This window comes from Schistocerca americana, chromosome 3 (genome assembly GCF_021461395.2).
Source record: "Schistocerca americana isolate TAMUIC-IGC-003095 chromosome 3, iqSchAmer2.1, whole genome shotgun sequence".
In the NCBI taxonomy this organism is placed as follows: Eukaryota; Metazoa; Arthropoda; class Insecta; order Orthoptera; family Acrididae; genus Schistocerca; species Schistocerca americana.
The window spans coordinates 427802899-427824291 of NC_060121.1; the positions used below are offsets into that span (position 1 = coordinate 427802899).

The 21393-nt window shown below is 38.6% G+C and overlaps 1 protein-coding gene across 1 annotated transcript in view; it reads right to left on the reverse strand.

The window, feature by feature from the left end:
• Nucleotides 1-486: 486 nt before the first annotated feature.
• LOC124607103 (solute carrier family 22 member 7-like) overlaps nt 487-21393 on the reverse strand; it is a 180174-nt gene continuing 159267 nt past the window's right edge. The window contains exons 7-9 of the mRNA XM_047139300.1: nt 19327-19541; nt 13909-14096; nt 487-970 (exon numbers count right to left, since the gene is read on the reverse strand). Coding sequence (XP_046995256.1) covers nt 752-970; nt 13909-14096; nt 19327-19541 — 622 coding nt within the window. The 3' untranslated portion in view covers nt 487-751. The remainder of the gene's footprint in view (nt 971-13908; nt 14097-19326; nt 19542-21393) is intronic.

Genomic DNA, 21393 nt, shown 5'->3' on the forward strand with positions numbered 1-21393 from the left:
AAAAAAGCAATTTCATAAAGTCAATGGTTTTCATTTTGACAACATTCTTCAACAATGTTAGCACTAATTTAAAATATTAAAATAATACATTTGATAGTAAGCAGAGGAAACCTTTCATGTTTACAGCTACAATGAATCTCAATCATATGAAGGAACTATAGAAGTTTGAAATTGGTGTTAATCTCCTCACTAGCTTGAGAAAAATAATATTAGAAACATTGTATTACTTGAAATGACTAACATTTTCATGCAACAACATGAAGATAGTACACGAAATTGCCAAATCTTAAGTACTTCTAATGGTTCTCTTATTTTTCATCCTTCCTGTTTCACACTTCATTGAGGAATTAGCACTTCATTGAGGAATTAGCTTCACACACAGAATTTCACAATATTGTTCTTTGTGTTTTAAATGGTGGGAGTATAATTACTAATAAAATAGTTGTGCTATCTTATTTAAAGATATTCCAGCTAAGTGAATTTTTATATGTCCAATTAATAACATAGAAATCTCTGACCACGTTTTACAGACTTATTATATGTACCATAGTTAAGTTACATGTACAGTAAATTACATTTGTTGTTACTCATAATTCTCAGAACTTCAAAATATGGGTAGTGTAATTCATGGTAAACAGTACCGCCATAAATAATTGGCCATTATTTCTTAATTAATTTTGAAGTTGTGCTGCTTTTTCAGTGGCATTCTTGCATACAAAGCACACTCCATAATATTTTCTTTTTTCTAAATTTAAGACACACACTTGCATAGCTCTATTGCTTCTTGTCTGGCCCTCCTCTTCTTTGGAAAGCTCCAGTACTTCTGAGAACGACCATAGAGTGCAGCATCTTCTACTGTCTCTGGAAGTTTCTCATTAAGAGATTCAGGCACAAATGATACCAAAAATGATGTAATCAGTAATACACTTGCAAGAACACTAAACATGTACTGAGGGCCAGCCACTTTTTCCTATAACAGAAAGGTCCAAATACAATGTTTGTGCCAACATCTCGCAATTTCATTGATCTAGAAACAGCTTGTTACATCATAAGCATATTAATAAAGAACTGTATGAAACCTAGATATACAATTCTATAACTCCTGAAAAACACAAAACTCATTTAAACAATAAAAATGATGTAGAAATAAAATTATGCATGCCCGATTTGTTTTTGGAGGGGGGAAGGGGAGGGGCAGATATCACCACTGTTTCTGAAGTAAAGTGCACAGTAAAGACACAGGCCACTGAATAAGCAGGAATGTGCAACTCCAGACAGGAGATAGAGAAGAAAAGCAGGAATCATAAAAACAGGAATGAACACAGGAATACAAAAATGAGGACTTGATATTGGTAGAATGTAAGTAAACACAAAGAAACAAGAAAATTTGTATTTCTGAAGGCAGAAAGCTAACAAGGAGCACTCTGATGTGGACAGGAAATGAAGAGGTGAGTAGAAGCAAGCAAGATGGGAGTTTAATTTCCTGGTAACAATGGTGTCATTCTGGTTTGTGACTAAGAATGCACCAGTAAAACATATCTGCTAGTTAAGGAATCATTCCAATTCATTAATACATGAGCATGCTAAATTATTGAAGCAAGAAGGATATTAGCACTGTCATATATGTGGTCAAATGCCAGTGACTTCTACTTCTTACATAACATCTGCATGCAGTGTGGGAGTCTGCCCCCGTATTACACGCAGTCATGTGCCAAGCACTTCCAATGCCATGCAATAGAAACATTACTGCAGACAAATCATAACATGCTGATCTTTAGCAGCTGCCACCTGTGGATCCAGTCTCACTTTTAAGCAGCATGCACATTGGCAACAGTGGTGTTGCCAGCACAGGGACCATGCTGCATCCACCATCAAGTGCACACTCAGTGCCGCACGATAATCTTCCTGCCTATAAAAATGTTATTTCACTGCAAGCAGGCAGTAGTGATCACATTCACACTCACAACATAATGCATGGGCCTTCATGGCCTATTATTCAGAGCTCAAAACAGCCATGCAATGGCAATCTGCCAGTTATCTGTTTCAGAGTCTTTGTCCGTCCGATGCTGACATTCCCCAGACTTGGTACTTTGGCGGCCATTGCAGTTATCGTAGTGACCCATGTCACAATGGACTAGTATCACCACCTTGGTCATGACATACTGTTGGCTTCACAAATATTCATATCTCATGAGGACGATCCTTTCAGTTATACCATTCAGAAGCTACACTATGTTGAACTTTGTTCTTTTTGTGCAGTATTAATAAAGTGTCACTTGTATGCTACTTGGGAACTTATTTATTGAGTGCAGCCTACCACTCAGGGCACTAAAGTTGGCATTTATGATCAAGTTATGTCACTGCATTGTCCAGTATCATCTGCATCTCTTTTGCCAGCCTCCTGCAACCACACCAAACAATGCTGCTGCTGCTGCTGCTCTGCACATTGCAGTCACACAGCCCTCCTCTCAAGAATGGCACTGCCCTGGCTTGATGTTTATCCCTACATGCTGCAGCAATGGGAGTTGTCTATCACTGTTTTCTTGTCTGACTACTGCCCATCCCCCACCATGTTTGATGCTGCCCACCAACTTTGTACCTTCACCATGAAGATGCAACCATGACCAGGCTTCCTCATGAAGTTGGTACAGCACAGGAAACATCATTTGAGAATATTGATACAACTCCATTCTTGATGCACCAGATCTCATCTGCCCTGCCATCACCCTCCTCTGGCCATGAACCTGATGCTACTTCTCCAGTTCCATGTCTTCATCAAGAAGATCCAGCCCTTTGTCTCTCTTACAAGAGTCACTTAGTACAGCGGTTGGCCATGAGAAGTGCCAATGTACTACATTAGACTATAAAAGTGACAGAAGAGTTGAAGTTCAATTTATTATGTCTCCAAGATTATATTAGATTAGATTAGCACTTGTTCCATAGATCATGAATACGATACTTCGTAATGAACTAAGGGAGGAAAAGTCCCCCAGTATGCCAATAACTGCCAAGATAGTCATCCAGGACAATGTCCTATGGTATCAATAACAATATTTAACAAAACCATTACCAAGACAAAAATATTGCAGTATTTTTCAGAATGCACAATCTGTTTGTTAATGTTAACTGGAAAGGAGAGTGGTATCCTGGTTTTCACATACTAAAAAGGCGAATTTAGTGATTATATCAACTAGCATCTGCTAAGGCTGAAGGTTTCAGTCACCTGAGTTGAATTAAGCCCATTGTGTATTCCACTGATGCAAAGTGAAGTCAGTATTTTGGCATAGCTGCATAGCTGATGACTGTGAAAGGCAGCTAGAAGCAGCCATCATGGAAACCAAAACCAAGAGGTACTGAATACACCTCATAGTCTGCTGATCTATTAAAGCAAAGTCACAAAGTCATCAAATATGAATGTCACTCTAGCAAATACCGCAGCAGCATGCTGTATGAAAGACTGGAAGGTTGAGAGCAGAATGACATTGAGTGATCATATCATCATCATACACTTTATCACCAACAAACAGGAAATCCAACACACCACAAAAAAATGTATGCATAACACCTGAATATCATTTCAAGGAAGTGTTTCCATGTGTAGGAAGTCCATAGCTAGATGTTGATGAAGATGTTGAAGGACAAGAACTGACAGTGGCTATACATAGAGCAAGGAGGCCTCTATACGCATTAGGAGAGGTCTTGCTAGATGAGTGCCTTGCATCTGGACCAAAGCACAACAGAAATTAAGATGATCCAAGAAGAAAGAATCTGAAGACTGCATAGATAAAGCTATGAATTTTAGCAATGTATCATGGGAAACAAAAATAGAGTGACGGAAACAGATTGCAGTGATTAACTTACAAACTGGTTCCTGAGGAATGTCATACAAAATAGTCTGCAAGAAAATATGATCACTAAAAGTCTTTTCCACTCTAAAAAGACGTGATGGTATAGTACCAAGAAGTCACAAACAGTCAGCTCCCTGTCAATGGAAACACTGCTTCCTAACAATAAAGACAATGAGACTGAAAATCAATGTAGGTTACAGAAAATGTTATGTGAAGACTATAGAAACAAGATTTTGTAAAAGAAGAATTTACGCAAATAATTGAAAGACTGAAAAGTAGAAAGTTCCCAGGATCAGATGGTATTCATACCAAAGTAACACAAACCTTACAGGAGCAAATAGATTGTTACTTGTATGAACTGTGTGTCTTGCAAGGAAGGATCCTTGCAGCATGGAAGAATGCTGAAGTGGTGATTAGTTAATGGGCAAGAGAAGACTTTAAAGATACAGAATTCCTACAGATCAGTTTATCTTCTGAATGTTCTTGGCAAGACATGTGAAAAAATACTATGCGAGAGACAGCTACACAGGCTGGGTCCTCAAAAATATGGGTTTTTGAAGAGGCAAGTCAACTGAAGGACACAATTAATAAGGTACTAGTAACAGATACCTCATCATTGTACACTATCTTATGAGCAATATTGCTGCACTTTTGATAAACTATGGTGACCATATTACTTTGGTTCCCTTTATTATTAAATCTGCATCATTTACCTGTCACGATTGGACAGACTGCATAAAAATTACTTACACACTTGTTGTTTACAATTTTTCATGGAACATATGAAGAAAGTTATTCTCAACAAAGACATATTACATAACAACATTATATAACAAATGCAAACAATATTATTTTGCTCAATCACTTTTGTCACTGTTGATAAATTTTCCAATAAAGTATGATGGATGCTGTTTAGAGTCCTGCACAGTTTTCCTTGTGAATAACCCTGGCAGCAGACATTGCAACTACTGGAACACTATATTGTGGTCCAGACAGTTAGCAGCTTGGTATTTCAGCGTCCTCTTCTTGTGGATGTCATAATTATGTATTTCTCGACTCATGCTGAAAACTTCCAGTTTTTTTCATTTTTTTATGCTGATGGGACATGAAAATATGTACTGGCTGAAAATATTCCTAACAAGGCAAATATAGACTTGCAATGTTTCAGTCTCCTCTTTGAAGTGACGATCCTGGCAGGTTTTTTGTCGCATTAACATATCCTTGCAACCTAAAGTGTGCCCCCCCTCCCATTAATCAGGCCATATTGATGTGGCTATGAAACAGAGCATAGTATACTGTTATGAGGTACTGCTCAGTTAAACACTATTTCATCTGCTTAGAAGGTACATTATATGGGAGAGTTTGGAGTGTACATACACACTGTGTGTTTATTGATTGATAGTTTTCTGTCAACCATGGAACCCAGGAGTTTTAGAGCCTCCATATAATCCTGGAATTCAACACTCCTGAGGCCGCACATCAGATTTTTTTTTTTTTTTGGTATGGGAACCTATCTTTGGGGGTCTGCCTACTTCATCTCTTTGGTCCTAACACACTTACTCTTATTTCCTTTCATTCTGTCCAACAAGAGTACCAGTTCAATCTTCCCTCTTTCTAGATTCATACATTTCTATCACTGAAACTCTTCTATCTGTGCTGCATTGTAAAAATTATGACTTGTTTTCACAGGCAATGTCAAGAGATGGTGAAGGGTAGCAAATAAAAGACACATTGACATAGACAATTTCTTATTTTTTACACATGGACAAGAAGATCTCGGATATTATCTTAACACGCACTTGTTATCAATGTCAGTTAATAGGGGAAGAAGTAAAGAGTACCGACAAGAGTACAGAAAGGAGAAGGTAACATGCTAATAAGTATGCAAAAATGAAACAACAGGGAACACTAACTGTTTTCTGAGGCTATTATAGATGGCATTAGCATTATCACCAATAAGAAAATATGGATGACGTGTTCAACAGATGGGGAGCAAAATCAAACTAAAAAACTCAAGTTATCTCAGAGCAATTCACTAATGCCAGAAGGGTTTGTGTGAGTGTACAAAAACCGTAATAATTATGGATATATTACATCTTTTAATGTAATAAAGAAAAATTGAAGAGCTATTAAGTAAATATTTCATATCTAGTAAAAAAAAAAAAAAAAATAGAAATTAACAGCCAATGAAGAGGTGTTCTGAATGGTGTCCGTGTAATTGAAATGAAAAAATAACAAATTGAAGGAACACTTGTCTGAATTTCTCCATGGATTTGAGTAAGTGGCTTTTAACTGTGTGAATAATGAAGAGCAAAGATCAATATTATAATCTAGTAACAAGGAACAAGTTCTTGAGGAACAACCCTTTAAGACAAATGCATGTGAGTGAAGGCTTTTTATGAAATATTCTGATAAGATATGAGCTTATGGCACTGCAGAAAGTGTAAAGGAAGGATATAAAGGAAGGAGGCAGGAAACTTCTGTGTTAAGCAGCCAGGTAAAAGTCATTAAACTATGAAGAAACTTCAATTTTGGAAGTAAGGGTCTTAAGCTGTGCATACAATTTCAAATTTTAATATGGGGTGGAATCAGTTTTATGTATGGGAGAGAGGAAGGGTAGACAGGCCTGTAAGAGGGATGGGCCAGTTCATGGTCAGGTGAATTCATGGAAGGCATGGCCCATACTGTACAATGGATGTGTTTAAAGAGTAAAGGGTAGGTGTATTCTGAGAAAAGATGGTTTATGCCTAAATCAGGTGGATCCATGGAAGGAATGACCTCACCATTTCTTTGTGTAGAGAAGTTAGGAGAGTGATACCCACACCACAAAGATGATGATGTACATTCACAGTACTGGTCTCATGGATGACATGTGAGTGTAGTTCTTACAAAGGAATGAAACTGTATAGTGGCAGTTAGCCACAATGTTGCAGTGTTCTCCAAAGTAGTCAAAGACAAGCAAACTAATATGGACAATGATTATGGTTTTGAATGTTTGTTTCCATGCATGCTGACTCATCAAAAACCTGAGATTAGAAATCATGAAAAGTAGTATATAGTTAAATGTCAGCATTTAGCTCCTTATGGTAAACAAATGTTGAAACTTTTACATCTCAAAAAAGTTGATAAGACTTGGTTGTTATGAGCTGGTAACATCAGACTACAACTGATTAAAAATAATGAAATCGTGATAAGAGTCTGGTTGAACATGACAAGAAAATGGCTCTGAGCACTATGGGACTTAACATCTGAGGTCATCAGTCCCCTAGAACTTAGAACTACTTAAACCTAACTAACCTAACACACATCCATGCCCGAGGCAGGATTCGAACCTGCGACCATAGCGGTCGCGCGGTTTCAGACTGAAGCGCCTAGAACCGCTCGGCCACACCAGCCGGCCGAACATGACAAGAACTTTGCATGGGTTTTGACAATGCAGTGACATGTAAGTAAAGTAATTGGCTGTTGATGTAATGGAGCAGGTAAAGAGAAAACCATTTACTATAGTGTAATAAGATAAACAACTTAATTTGAACACTTACATTCACTATTAAATCAAAGAAGTTACGTTAAGAAAGAATGAAGATATCAAAATGATGCAATATCCTTTTATCAATTGAACTGAATAATAAATACTTTACCAAAAATGGAAATGCAAACTGTGATTGGTAAACTATGAGACCATAAATTGAAACAGACTGATTAAATATGCATGATAATTCAGGTTTTGTTGAATGAAGAAATTGAGTTCAATCTCACTAGACATTTACTTTAGAAACATAAATAATTTATTAAAATGCACAACATTATTATAAAGTTGTAATCAGTTAATAAAGTTAATTTACAGATGTCTTTCATCTTAGCAAGTTGATTGTGATGTAATAAGTTGCTTCATCCCTTTCTCAAAATCAGATGAAAGATGTTCATAGGTAATTAGCCTCCACTGTGCATGCTTCTTGTTGATATACGAACAGAGGTGATAAAAGAAGCATGGACACAGGACATCAGCAAAACATGACATTGATCGAGAGTCTCCACCTACTACGATGAGGTCACTTATGCTTTAGTGTCACAGCTTGTCTGTTTTTAGAGTCACAGAGAGAGAGAGAGAGAGAGAGAGAGAGAGAGAGAGAGAGAGAGAGAGAGAGAGAAAGAAAGAGAGAGAGAGAGAGAGAGAGAGAGAGAGAAGAAAGAGAGAGAGAGAGAGAGAGAGAGAGAGAGAGAGAGAGAGAGAGAGAGAGATGCTACTTACAATGTCAATGTCCAGAATCATTTGAACTAAGCTGAAGAGAAATGTAACTCTTTCCTGTGATATAATGAGATCACTTTGAAAATCTAACTGTGTAGGCTTCTGTGGCCAGAATCAGTTCATATAAAAGTTTTCTGAATGTCATACCATGTCATAATGTAAAAATGAACTATGCAGGAGAAACAGCGGCCTCCTCCTGGGTCTACTGCAATGCTTTAACTGTGTTGAGTCACTGAGTATGACATTACACCATAATTTTAAAATGATGCTGTTACAATTTGCCACCTGAAGCACAAGGAGCGGGAACTATTTTATAATAGGTTGCTATGGTGGATAGACTGGAGAGCAGCTGTTATCTATTGCTTCTTGCATTGTTTGCTATGATTGTTGCTTGTTGTTGAATGAAGCAGGCACCTGTTTTTCTCCTCCTTGGATGCACCTCATGAGGCGGCTGTTATGTGTTGTTGGTGTGGCCTACTGGACTCCTAAGGCTGGCAGCAAGGATTGGGCAATCCTTCATCCATCCTCTCTGTTCATGTTGTTAGGGTGTTTTATTATTTCTGTGGCTTCTATGATTTTACATTTCATCAAGGCTGGGCTGCTTACACAGAATGCAGGTGTCATTAAATTTGATTTCCTTACCATAGCTTTGTTGATGTTCAGTCACAGCAAACTTACTATGCTGCACCCAGACAAACTTCCCTTAAAATCCATTGGAGCACACCACTTATCTGTATTAGCATCAGTTGTAGGATATGGTGTGAACATTTGGGCTCACAGATTGCAGTTTATGAAACCAGCTTCTTTAGCCAGAAGAGTTCAACAAAGAGTGCTAATAACATAACTGGTACCTACTGCACTACCACAAATCATGCACTGTTAGTAATTCTATGAATATTCCCATTGGACACAGAGATCAGGTAAAAGGGAGCACTCTGTTGGTTAATGAAAGGCAATAAAATTTAAGTACAAAAGATACTTGTGACTGAGGCCAATACAAGATAGATAATATAAGATATCACATTCCAACTGTGTCAAAATGAATTGGACACATCAGGCACAGGCAGGATAAAATACAAATTTCTCCCCAAGATCAGGGAGAGGCTAAAAAATTATATTGCTTAACCCATTAAGTGGACTGATGCATTACCTGACCAGTCACGGTCCATATGCTACAGTATAAAAAAATCAAAATACATATGAATGACAGCTACACCTGCAGCACTACGGGCACTTTAGAATACACATTGTTGCTTTGGGCATTCTATGAAGATGCAGCAAGTATGTTGAACCTGCCTTCACGATGAAGATACAGTCATGGCCAGCCTCTCTCATGAGGATGATGCAGCATTTCACGCCCTCATTACTGCACACGTCAACCTGCATGTTTTGTTCTCATTTCAGGTCTGTTCCCAACTCCCTTTGCAGTGACACCTTCTTTGCCCACACCTGCTACAGCAGTCACTTCACAATCTCAGCTTCCAGATGCCAAGGATGCTGTCACAGCTGCCAAGAGCTCCCACACCCATGGACATCCCACATCACTCAATGCAGGACCTGCCTCCCTGTGGCCATCCACTGTGCTGCTCTTCATTCTCTCCCCCTCCATGTAGCAAAGGGGTGCAGTATTTGTGGACACAGTCAAGATGGCTTCATCATCATTTTCCTCAAGCTGGAAGGGATGCCATATACCTGGTCATAAGCTGGCAACCTTGGCACAATTACCACAACCAGCAGATGGTCTGCGCAGAGTAGCAGGCACTACTTTTGGTGCCATCTGCATAATGCTGCCATGGTGCTCGAGCCCCTGATTGCAGGACAATATGGTCCCACTGGGAAAGGAAGGGCTCCCATTACATGGACTGACAAAATGGAGCATAGTTTTACCAAGTCTAAATGGTGCCTCACCAAAAAGGCACTTCTTGCACATCCAATACACAATGCTGATTGGACAGATGATGTGGATTCCAGTCAGACTGCTATTAGCACATCACATCAACAATGCGTTATAGATGTTTGCAGTAACTTGGCTGCTTCTTGAAGAAGTAATCAGCATCACAATACTTTTGTAGCATATACAACTGCAAGCTGCTGGCTGTGTATCAGGTGGTGAAACACTTCTGTTAATTGGTAGATGCCTGCCCTTCATCACCTTCATCAACCATAACCTGATAACAGATGTTTTCCAGATCCACAACAGCAACTGTTCACTGTGCTAGCTATAGCTGTTGCAATATGTGTCACAGTTCACAACAGACGTCTGCCACATCTCCTGGATGGACAACGTCATTGTTCACTGTTTGTCCCATGACTGTACATAAATCTCCAGCCTGGTGAACTTAAAAGATTTCACTCAAAACCAGGAGGGTGATGGAGAACTGCACGATACCTCCAGCAGCCTACATCTAGAACTGGTGCCAATCTCTGGCTGCTCCGGGGTTTGATGTGATGTTATGACAGGCAAACATCCCCTGTTTCTCCCAGAGAAATTCTGACACTTTGCCTTCAACTTGTGTCCACAGGTTATCACATCCCAGCGCAAACACAATGGTGTCTCTTGTGGTCAAATGTCATCTGGTCTGGACTCCAAAAGACTGCAATCAGTGGGCATGCACCTACATAGCATGACAGCATCCCAAAGTTGGTGCACATGCACCCATGTGCCCATCGGCACCTACTTCAATGTGACTCACTGCCTGACACATTTCTGTGTGGACCTATAGGCCTGTTTCCTCCATCCCAAGGCAAGCACAACCTCTGCACAATGTTGGACCCCTTTTTCTGCTGGCCAGAGACGACACCTACAGTGGGCAACACCACTGAGAAGGTCGCAACTGTCGTTGACACCTGGGTGGCAGTCTTCAGCTACCCCAGCCACATAACTACATACCACAGCTGCCAGTTCAACTATGAACTATTCAAATGCCTCATCCGACTCTGGTGTGTGGCTACACCACCCAAGTTACCACGCAGTGTCTAACGGCATGGTCAAGGGGCTCCATCAGATGCTGATGGCATCCCTGTTGTGTCACAACACAACCTGTATGGAGGCACAGCCACTCAGACCCCTCAGCCTGTGAGTGACCCTAAAGGAAGAATTCATGTCTCACCTATTCTATGACCAGTCACTCTCCATCCCCAGATAATTCATTAAGGAAGTACTGCCACTACATGACACCCCTGCCACTCCACTAGTAGAATGACTGAGCAGTCACATGGCTGGACTCTGACCACACCCACTGACAAGGCATGGCCTTGGCGCAACCTTCATCCATGCAGACCTACAGCACTGCACACGTCACACTGCACATAACGCAGCATAGCCACAACTTTGGCTGCCGTATTTGGGACTGCACCACTTGACAAGCCATTGTGAGAATACATCAGAGATCAAGTACAGTGGTAGGCCTACTAAAGTCTTGATTGACAGAATCAAACCAGTGTATGTTGTGACAGAGCCATTCACTGCACATTTCTTTGACCTAGTGGAAGACTTTTAACAGATGACTCTCCGCAAACGACCAGCCAGACAGAGCCCATCACTGCAGCTGCCGGTGACTCACTCACACCACCAGTTGTCACCGAAAGCCAACTGGACGCTAACCTACCACCACCCTACTCAGACAACCAAACACACTGTGCTCCACATAGGTGCACTGACCAGCCCCACCTCAGAGGCCGGTGGACTATGACACATTTACCAGCTGTTGTGTCCATGTCAAATGCCAATGCTGTGTCATAATGATGTCACACCACATGCTGCAGCCTGCACACATCCCTTGCCTCACCCCTGCACGTCACACCAGCCACACATGACATCACAAACTGCTGCCATCTCTCTCACGCCACTAGCGAGTGAGACACAAACATATGCTAGTTTTGAACGGGACATTTTTGCTTCTTGAACCTACCAAGCTGTGTGGCAGCCATTACCTCAGCCATGGATGGCAGCACTGCAGTTGGAGATGACACAATCAACAGACTGCTATTAGCCAATGTGCTTCCAATGCAGAAGTATCATTAGGCGAAAGTTAGGCAACAATGCAGCACCCACTAGTGCACAGGACACAATGAGAGACAGCAATGTGAGCTAGCAGCCAAAACCTAATGGACATATGTGCGTCCTTCAGTCTCGCAAGCCACAGTCCATGTGGTTTGAGCACAATGTGTGCTTCCCACCACTGAGTACACAATCCAGACAGCCATCACTCATTTGCTGCATTTCTTGTGACCACAAATTAAGTGATATCCATGAGAAGGAAGACTATTTGCATGCTCAGCTGGTCATGCATCCATTGCTCTTCTGTTGCCATGAGACTGCAGTGCATGCTTGATCACTGATGAGTGTGTTCTATCCAGGATCAATGCTCAAGCCATTCACTATAGCCATACAATCATGTGACATTTTGAATGTGATTATTACGAGCTTTTTGATTTATACACATTGCTGTTAATAATGGAGTTGTTGCATAACCAAGTGTATTTAATTATGGCCGCCTGTGCCAACATCTTGGACTCAGTGCAGGGGCACGGCAGTATGAAGGCTCACAGTATGACAGTTTTGAAAGTGGCAAAAACCACTTGTTGCATGCTTTAGTAATGCTGTGAGGGTACATTGTGAATCATGCCTGGATAGCTTCATTACAGCATTGCCAATGTAAGTGAAGATTTTTTGTTTGAATTCCAGCCTATCACACAACTTTTATCTGTCAGAAAGTTTGATAACACACTGTATTGCAGAGTGAAAGATTAATTCTGACTTAGTGAGAAAGTTGAAAATGTAGGTCAGTTGATATCATCCAACTAGTGTTGGAAAATGTGAACAGAAGGCGAACTCTGGGAAATGAAGACTGTAAATGAAATCTGATGATTTATGTTATTACAGCCTGAACCCTAATAAGAGTTGTGGACCAGAAGTTACTGTATAATGAATACCTACAACAATGAATATTCATCGTAAGTGGAGAGACAGATAAATCTGTAGTAAAGTGCATAAATATTCACTTTCACCTGAATGAAATGCATGAAGGAATTGTAAGTTGTGTTGTTAGGTCAGAAGAGGAAAATTATAGCTGTCATCAATGGCTCTGACACTACATAAGAGTGATGTCCCGTAGGTAATTCTTAACATTTATCAGAAAAAAATATATTGCACAAAAATATAATCACAAATCTACCTAGTAAACAAAGCAAATTCATGTGTGTGTGTGTGTGTGTGTGTGTGTGTGTGTGTGTGTGTGTGTTTCTTTTTGTCTCTTTTGGAAGCAGGCCTTCTGGTCAAAAGCTTACATATTTAGTAGTCTTTTTGTTGAGCCTGTCTTCGACTCAGCATCCCTGCTATATGGTAACAATCTGTCCTTTTCTAATATTGTCATTAATCCATTCTGGATTTTCCATTGTTTGAAATATATTTTCAACACACAATGTCATTTATCGCAAATGTAATTACAAAAGAAAATTTTAATGCATGTTCTTACGTGAGCCACAGAATTAGTTATAAAATTACTAAGTGTAAATAATAACATTAACATAGATTTCATGGCATAGGAAAGCATAAAGTACAACAAAAATGTACTGTTTGAAGATATAAAGTTTTAGGTAAGAAATAATGATAGTAGAATTAAAACAAGCTGAAGATAAAGATGAACATTACTGAATGGAAGACTTATTTGATTAATAATGTATCATGAAAATATGAATTACTCTTGGTACAGTCAGAGATGAAAAATTTGTGAAGGCAGAGTAATTATCACAGTAAATGCTGTAAGTCATGTATGTCACCACCAGCAAATTCAAACCCATAATACATACCAGGTGTGCAAGATATGGTGGTAGGCAGTGGACACATGTAAGAAGAATATACTCCATAGCTAAACTGATCTGTCTAATGCAAGTAGGGTGTATTTCCATGCTCTGCAGATTTGTGAGTGACACTGAGCAGTGTGAACAGAACTGGAGTAGTAAAGATCCAGTTAACACCATCCATGCAGGCGATGACTCTGAAAAATATGTTCCTTTATCTTTTGTAACACTGGAGATATAGTTCTGATTGACACATTCAAAAAGAAGTGAACAGGCACTTATCAGTCATATCATCATATCACTGGCCTAACAGCACATTTCTCCACCTTATGTAAACAGCCATAAGAAGTCCAAATATCAAATAGATTATTATGTAATTTTCTCATAGCATAATGTGGCCACTACGAGTCCATGATCCTTATGGCAGGCAGATATTCACATCAAATGGCAATCCTGATGAAATGTAAAAAGTGTAACTCAGATTTCTAGTAAGACAGCATTTTCTTCCTGGGTATTGTGTCATATGTATGTTTTTGAGTCTTGGTGAACAGGTTAGGTGTTTTACTATGTTTGAATTTTATGATGACGATGACTATGGTGGTAGTGGTGATGACAGGAAGGAGGGGGTGAAACCCAATGCCAGCATAAGCCTACACATTCTGAATAGCATTAAGGGAGCCACCAAACTTGGCATCCCCACCTAACAGTCTGATCACTGTGAACAGTGTCACACTCAGATATTTAGGTTATAAACTATCTTTCTGGAAGAAATAGACCTATCTGAAAAGCCATCAGGTACACAAAAACAATGGGAGCCATTAGCAATGTAATGAAACCTTCCCTAGTATGGAAGTACTCCATAATATCCCTTTCTAAGACCTGATTTGCTAAGGCAGTGAAGCCTGGACCATAAAAGCAGAGGTGCCAAGAGACTAACAGCCTGTTAAACGAAATTCTTGAGATGAACTGCCTGTTACACCAAATAGGAACACAAAAGAAATGAATATGCACTGAAAGAAGTAACTGGAAGTTATTACACATTATATTTAGAAGTACCAGAACTGGAGGAAATATTTACAATGAATGAACTCAAAGAGGATCCCAAAATCCATGCTACACTACCACATTAATTGTGCAAGACCATTACATCAACCAATGAAAATATGGCAGGAGAACTTATCAAAAAAACTGTAACAGGCCAAGAGGTGTAGAACTTGGAAGGAAGAAGATGAAGATGGTGATTGTGATGTAGATGACCCCTTCATATTAACCTCCCTCATTAATTAACTTTACTATTGAATTTGACCCAGACTGACACTCATTTTACTTCACAGATATGGCAAGACTGTGATCCCCATATCCTTGGATTAGGCAAATAAATTTCAACTCTTGATGTAAGCAATGCGCTTCACCTTCATTAACTTTTTTGACATACATCAACTGCAGCATTATGTGTACATTCAAAGAGAATGGTTACTTCCACAGTATTCATTCATAACTTTTACCGCACTACATTATGCTCTTTGTCAAAAATCACTTAAGAGTCGCAGACATTTCACTTTTTGCACACCTACACTATATAAAGCATCCTTTATATCAAGTGCATCTGTATCACATGCACATAAGCAAATGTAAACAAACTCTCCAAGATAACAACAATGAAATCCTTGAAACTGTGTGTACGACACTGGCCCAAGAGAACAACAGAAGAAGTGAGGTAAATCAGTAACATAAGAAAGTATGGATTGTAATATATGGAGACTGTCATGGTCACAGAACAGTGCAAAACATCGTGAGTACCCAAGATGACTTTATCGGTGTGGATCACATTGAACCAGGAGCACCTCTTTCTGTTACAGTGAAGCCGTGTGTGCAAAATAGTGAATCATTCTCATCTAATGATTTCATCATAATCATGGGAGGTATGAATGATATAGTGAAAAATCAAGCAAATGACACTATCAGGTACACAAAAGGACACTCAGTAAGTTAATTATCACTAAAGTAATTTTCGCTAATACTCCACAGACACACAGTATAATGGAACAATCTATCTGTGATATTGGAGTGCAAAAGACACATGATAGGCTTAAAAAAATATGTCACAAATTTCACAATGTGTCTCTGGTAAATGTCAGTAATCTAGAAAGAGACCTGCATACAACTCAAGGTATCCACATGAATAAAAGATGCAAAAACACTGTTAGTAAATCAACTGTAGAAGAAATTAGACAAAATTCCCCACAAAGCAGTGTAAATAAGTGGATGAACATGGAATGGCACAAGCCACCAAATCAAGATCTGCCTCAAACTGTGACTGCAGGCAAACCAGGGTAACTTTTAAAGCCTACTGAACAGTGTGGTAGCCCTGCATCATCCTGTATAGTCCAGCAGAAGAAATTCAGATTGTATGTCATACACCATAATCTTGGTAGTCTTAAGAACAAGCACAATGAGCTGGTTATAATTTCTTGTGTTGACAGACCAGGTAATGTAGTCATAACTGAGCACTAATTAGCATCAGTCAACCACTCTCCATGAAGTTTCGTTCTGCCTTTGAGCAGGAAAAACAAGACTGGTGGTGGTGTAGCAATCTTCACTGTAAACTCAATTAATTTCAGTGTTATTGACGTAAGTGCCTTCTCCATAAAGTGAGTTGCAGAACTCTCTGCATAAATCTAGAACAAGGTATAGTAAACATAGCAGTTATTGGTGTGTACAGGTCACCTGGAGCCTGTAGAGAGATCGTTTTCAAAAATCTAACCCATTTGGTGATATAAACACACACAGATGTTACATTTTCTGGGTTAAATGGCCCTGTAAATATTGTAACAACAGGGGATGTAAATATAGACTTAAAACGAATGACGCCAACTCCAAAAACGTACATATCCTACTCAAAGAATTCAATCTGACCCCACTGGTCCATGAGCTTCCTAGAGAAATTGGCAACAGGAAAACATGGCTGGATTACATAATAACAAACATTACCCATCTTTCCTAGAGTACCTGTGTTCTGAAACTATCCATCTCTGCTCACCATGCAGTTCAGCTTGAGTTTGAAGCAAATAAGGTGCTTTTTGTCACTAAAATATAATAATATATGTAAGCAAAAGAATTATGTATAATGATAACATTAACAGACTGAACAGCATGTTAGCAAACATACTGTACATGAGAACAATAGCTTTTCCTATGACAGCTTTGCTGCTGCCTTCTATGACTGTTTTGATGCCACTTGTCCACTTGTAGCCACAAAAATTACATGAACAAAAATATAAACAAAAGTACCTGGATAAATAGTGTCACTGAAACAAGAGCAAAATTAAAATTACTCAATAGTGTAATTTGAATCACAGAGAAAATCTCAAGCCAAAGGAGACCTTCAAAATTTATAAAGAACACTATGAAGATTTATTAATACATGCCAAGAGCAAGTATGTTACAAACAAGCTTCAGCCTTCACACAATGTTACTACTGGTGTATGAGAAGTGATAAATGGCTTTAGAACAGGCAGAGAGAAATTCTGTATGGACTTTATTATTGACCACAGTTGGATGATCATAAAAGACCAACTTGAAGTTGCAAATATTTTTGAGGAATGTTTTTCTTCAATAGGGGAAGCTGCCAGTGTCAAAAATAACAACCTGCAGTACAGTTTTAAAGGAAACCCATCTAAGCATAGCATATACATAGCTCCTTCAAATGCAAAGAAACAATGATGATCACTAGCTCTTTAAAATCATCCAGTTCTGCATGGCATGGTGGCCTCAATATTAATGTAACACTAATCTTTAAAAATAATACAAATACAAAATTGAAGACTACAGACCAATCTCAATACTTCCTGTCTTTTCCAAAATAGTTGAAAAAGTCCTACATACAGTTATAACCTTTCTCAATAAGCACAACATTATGTTTGAGAAACAAAATGGATTCTTTAAATGTAAATCAAATAGCACAGCAAGTTGCTCAGTTAATTGAAAAGGTGATAAATGGCATTTAGAACAAGCAACAAGTTGCAGGAATGTACTTCAACATTGAGAAAGCTTTTGATTGTGTGAATGGTACTATCCAATTACAGTAGATAAGCTGCGGAACATTTGTATCATAGGCAATCATGACTTTATAATGTCTTACAAGAGTAACCAAAAACAGTATGTACTGCTTAAAACTGAAAGTGGAGTTCACAATTCCAGAACACTAATATTAAATATGCTGTGTCCCAGGGTTCAGTATTGGGTCCTATTTTGTTTTAAATTTATGTAAATAACAAAAAATAGTACACTCAAAGTTACAAAGTAGTTCTGTATGCAGATTACATGCCTTTCCTGTGTAATAATGTCACAAAGAAATTGTTCAATACTTCAATGAATGCCACTTGAATGTAAGCTCCAGTAAGTCATGTCTCATGGAGTTCAACAACAGTAGTTTTAATGATGAAATTAAATAATACTTTGGCAATTAATTTGTAACCAAAAAGAGTTTAGTGTAAAATTCCTTGGATTAACAATTCAGAACAATCTAAACTGGGGCACACAAGTTGACACTCTAGCACATAAATCGTCTCTCATTTGAATTATGGAATAAAACTTGAGAGAGCAACAACCAAAGAGAATCTAAATAAGCCACTACTACTGCAAAAAGGGCCATAAGGCTCATCTGTAGAGCAAAATATAGAGAATCATGCTGTAGATTGTTACCTAAAAATTAATATGCTAACTGCAGTAAACATGTACATTCTAAAAGCCATATTACTTGTTAGAAGACTGTTGCTCAACTTTTGTTCTGATTTGCATCAGTACAGTACCATAAATAAAGAAAAATTTTACATCAGGAGCTACAGAACATCACTGTATGAAAAAGGTCCACAATATGCAGGTTTGAAGTTAACCAGTGTGCTGCCCAGTACCATTATGATTCTTCACACAATTAAGCTTAAATTTCAGCTAAATCCCTTTTGCGCATAAGAAGAGTATCATACTTACATGCAGAATGAAAAATGTTTTGAAAATATATGTAAACTGTGTTAAGCAAACCATTTTATTTGTAATACAATCATTTTTTTCATCAATGACATATTCAAAAGAACTTATTACTATCAAGAACTGTAATCTGTTTTTGAAGATATGCAATGAATCATTCAATGTTGAATAACATTATTATTATTATTATTATTATTACTATCTCTATAATACTAAGTAACATTAAAAATTGCTCTACATATTTCCAAAATTAAAGCGATGTCCTCATCCTGACAGCAGAATTAATCCTATTGTTCTAACTGAACAATGTATGTTAATTTCTCTTACAATGAACAAACATTTTATTTTGTCTAATCAGTTTTAAGTAACATTGTATTAACAATTTTCATCATAAACTACCATTGCATTGTTGAAGTATATACTGGTAAAATATATAAATACCTTTGGGCAAAAATATCATAACAATGGACAGGACACCTGCAGTCAGTAAAGTGAGACAGTGTGTAATTCGCCTCCCAAGCACATTACCAACGAAATGTGCCACACTTACAGCAGGTATCTGTAGAATTCCTTGTGCAATATAAGCAAGAAAAGGATTTTCTCCAAATGTAGTGTTACTAAAAAGTAAAGTGAACATGGCAAGTGCACTAGCAGACCTGAAAGGAAAAGAATAATGCTAAATTAACATTGGGGTGTAAGATAACATGCACCATCAAGAAGTTTACATTCAATGTGGAGTGATATCATGTAATCTCTGATCCCTAACATAATATTTGTTGTACAATCGTTATTGAAGTAAAACCTGCTGCCCGAATGTCAATAACCTTCCCATTCACCTAATGTATCTTTTAGTTATAGTTTTGTGAAATATATTAACAGAGTGCAAAAATTACATTTTCTGAATACCACATAAAAGTAACGTAAGGACATGTGATGCAACACTGACACTATGGCATATCATAGAAGATAAGTTGAAAAAGGGAAAACCTATGTTTACAGCAATTGTAGATTTGGACAAAGCTTTTGGCTAAGTTGACTGGATTACATCCACAGAAATTTTGAAGGTAACAAGGATAAAATGTAGGGAGCAAAGGTAATTTATACCTTTACAGAAACTACATTGCAGTTGTAATAGTCACAGAACATGAAAGGTAAGTCATAGTTGAGAAATGAGTGAGACAGGATTGTAAGCTATCCCTGATGTTATTGAACCTGTATACCGAGCAAATGAAGAGGGAACCCAAGAAGAAATTTAGAAATGCAGTTAAAGTTAAGGAAGAACACATTTCCACTTAGCAAGAGTGACAAGAAACATTTCAGATTACATGAGTGGTTATAATGAAAATTTCAACTCTAGCATTGAAAACAATGGACAAAGTTCGAGAGTACTGCATAACATGTTTCAGACAAGTACAGGGCATACATAAAGTCTGGGAACACATTCAATTATTTATTGCACAAGAACTAAACACTGTACAACTGTCATACATATTGCAATTTGTAGAGAAACCCTGAAAGTTTTTTTACTAATATTCGATATGTGAGCCATGAGTGACCCGGCAGACATCAATAATGTAATCAAATTCCTGTACCCATCCCAGCATGGCATTGTCAACTGTGGCGGTCACTTCCCATATTCTCTCCCAGAGCTCTGCTATAGCATGTGGTAGAATCAGTACATAGACCAGATTGTTAATGTGTCTTCACAGAAAAAAGTCACACAGAGTGAGATCTGGTGATCGGGGAGGCCATTTCATGAAACATCTGCCCTCTTCTGTAGCATGGCCGATCCATCGATGTGGCAGCTCCATGTTCAGGTACCCATGAAAATGGGGTAGAGCCCCATCCTGCTGAAAAGTGAATGGAGAGTCTAATTGCATTTGAGGCGTCAGCCATTGCTGCAACATGAGGAATATCCAGTGACAGAGCTCTCGGCAAAGAAGCATGGCCTGTACAGTTTTCAACCTGACAAGGTACAAAAAATATTTACCTTCGGGGAATCACGCTCAAATTCAATGCATTTGTGTGGATGTTTTGTACCCCAGATTCAACAATTATGCCTGTTCACCTTCCCATTAGTGTGAAAAGGGGCTTCGTCACTAAAAATTAAGCAATCAACAATGCCATCCCCATCCTCATTCAACTGTTGCAACTGCAAACAAAACTCAAAATGCTTCTCTTTATTGTCATCGTTGAGCTTCTGCACTAGCTCCAATTTGAATGATTCCATAGACAGCTTCTGCTGTAGGACTTAACACCCTGTCATTGGAGCCATTTCAAATTCACAGCATGCATGACGCATTGATTTCTTTGGACTCCTTCTGACTGTCTCTCGTACATGCTCCACATTCACTTCATCGCACTGGGACATCCACTTCTCTTTGTCAGGCACTAGCAACCCGTAAAATGAATTTGTTATGCCAGTGGTAAATGGCGTTCCTTGTTGGTGGCTTCTTACCGTACTTGGTTCTAAACATCCATTGAACATCTGTGCACTCTTGTTTTTGT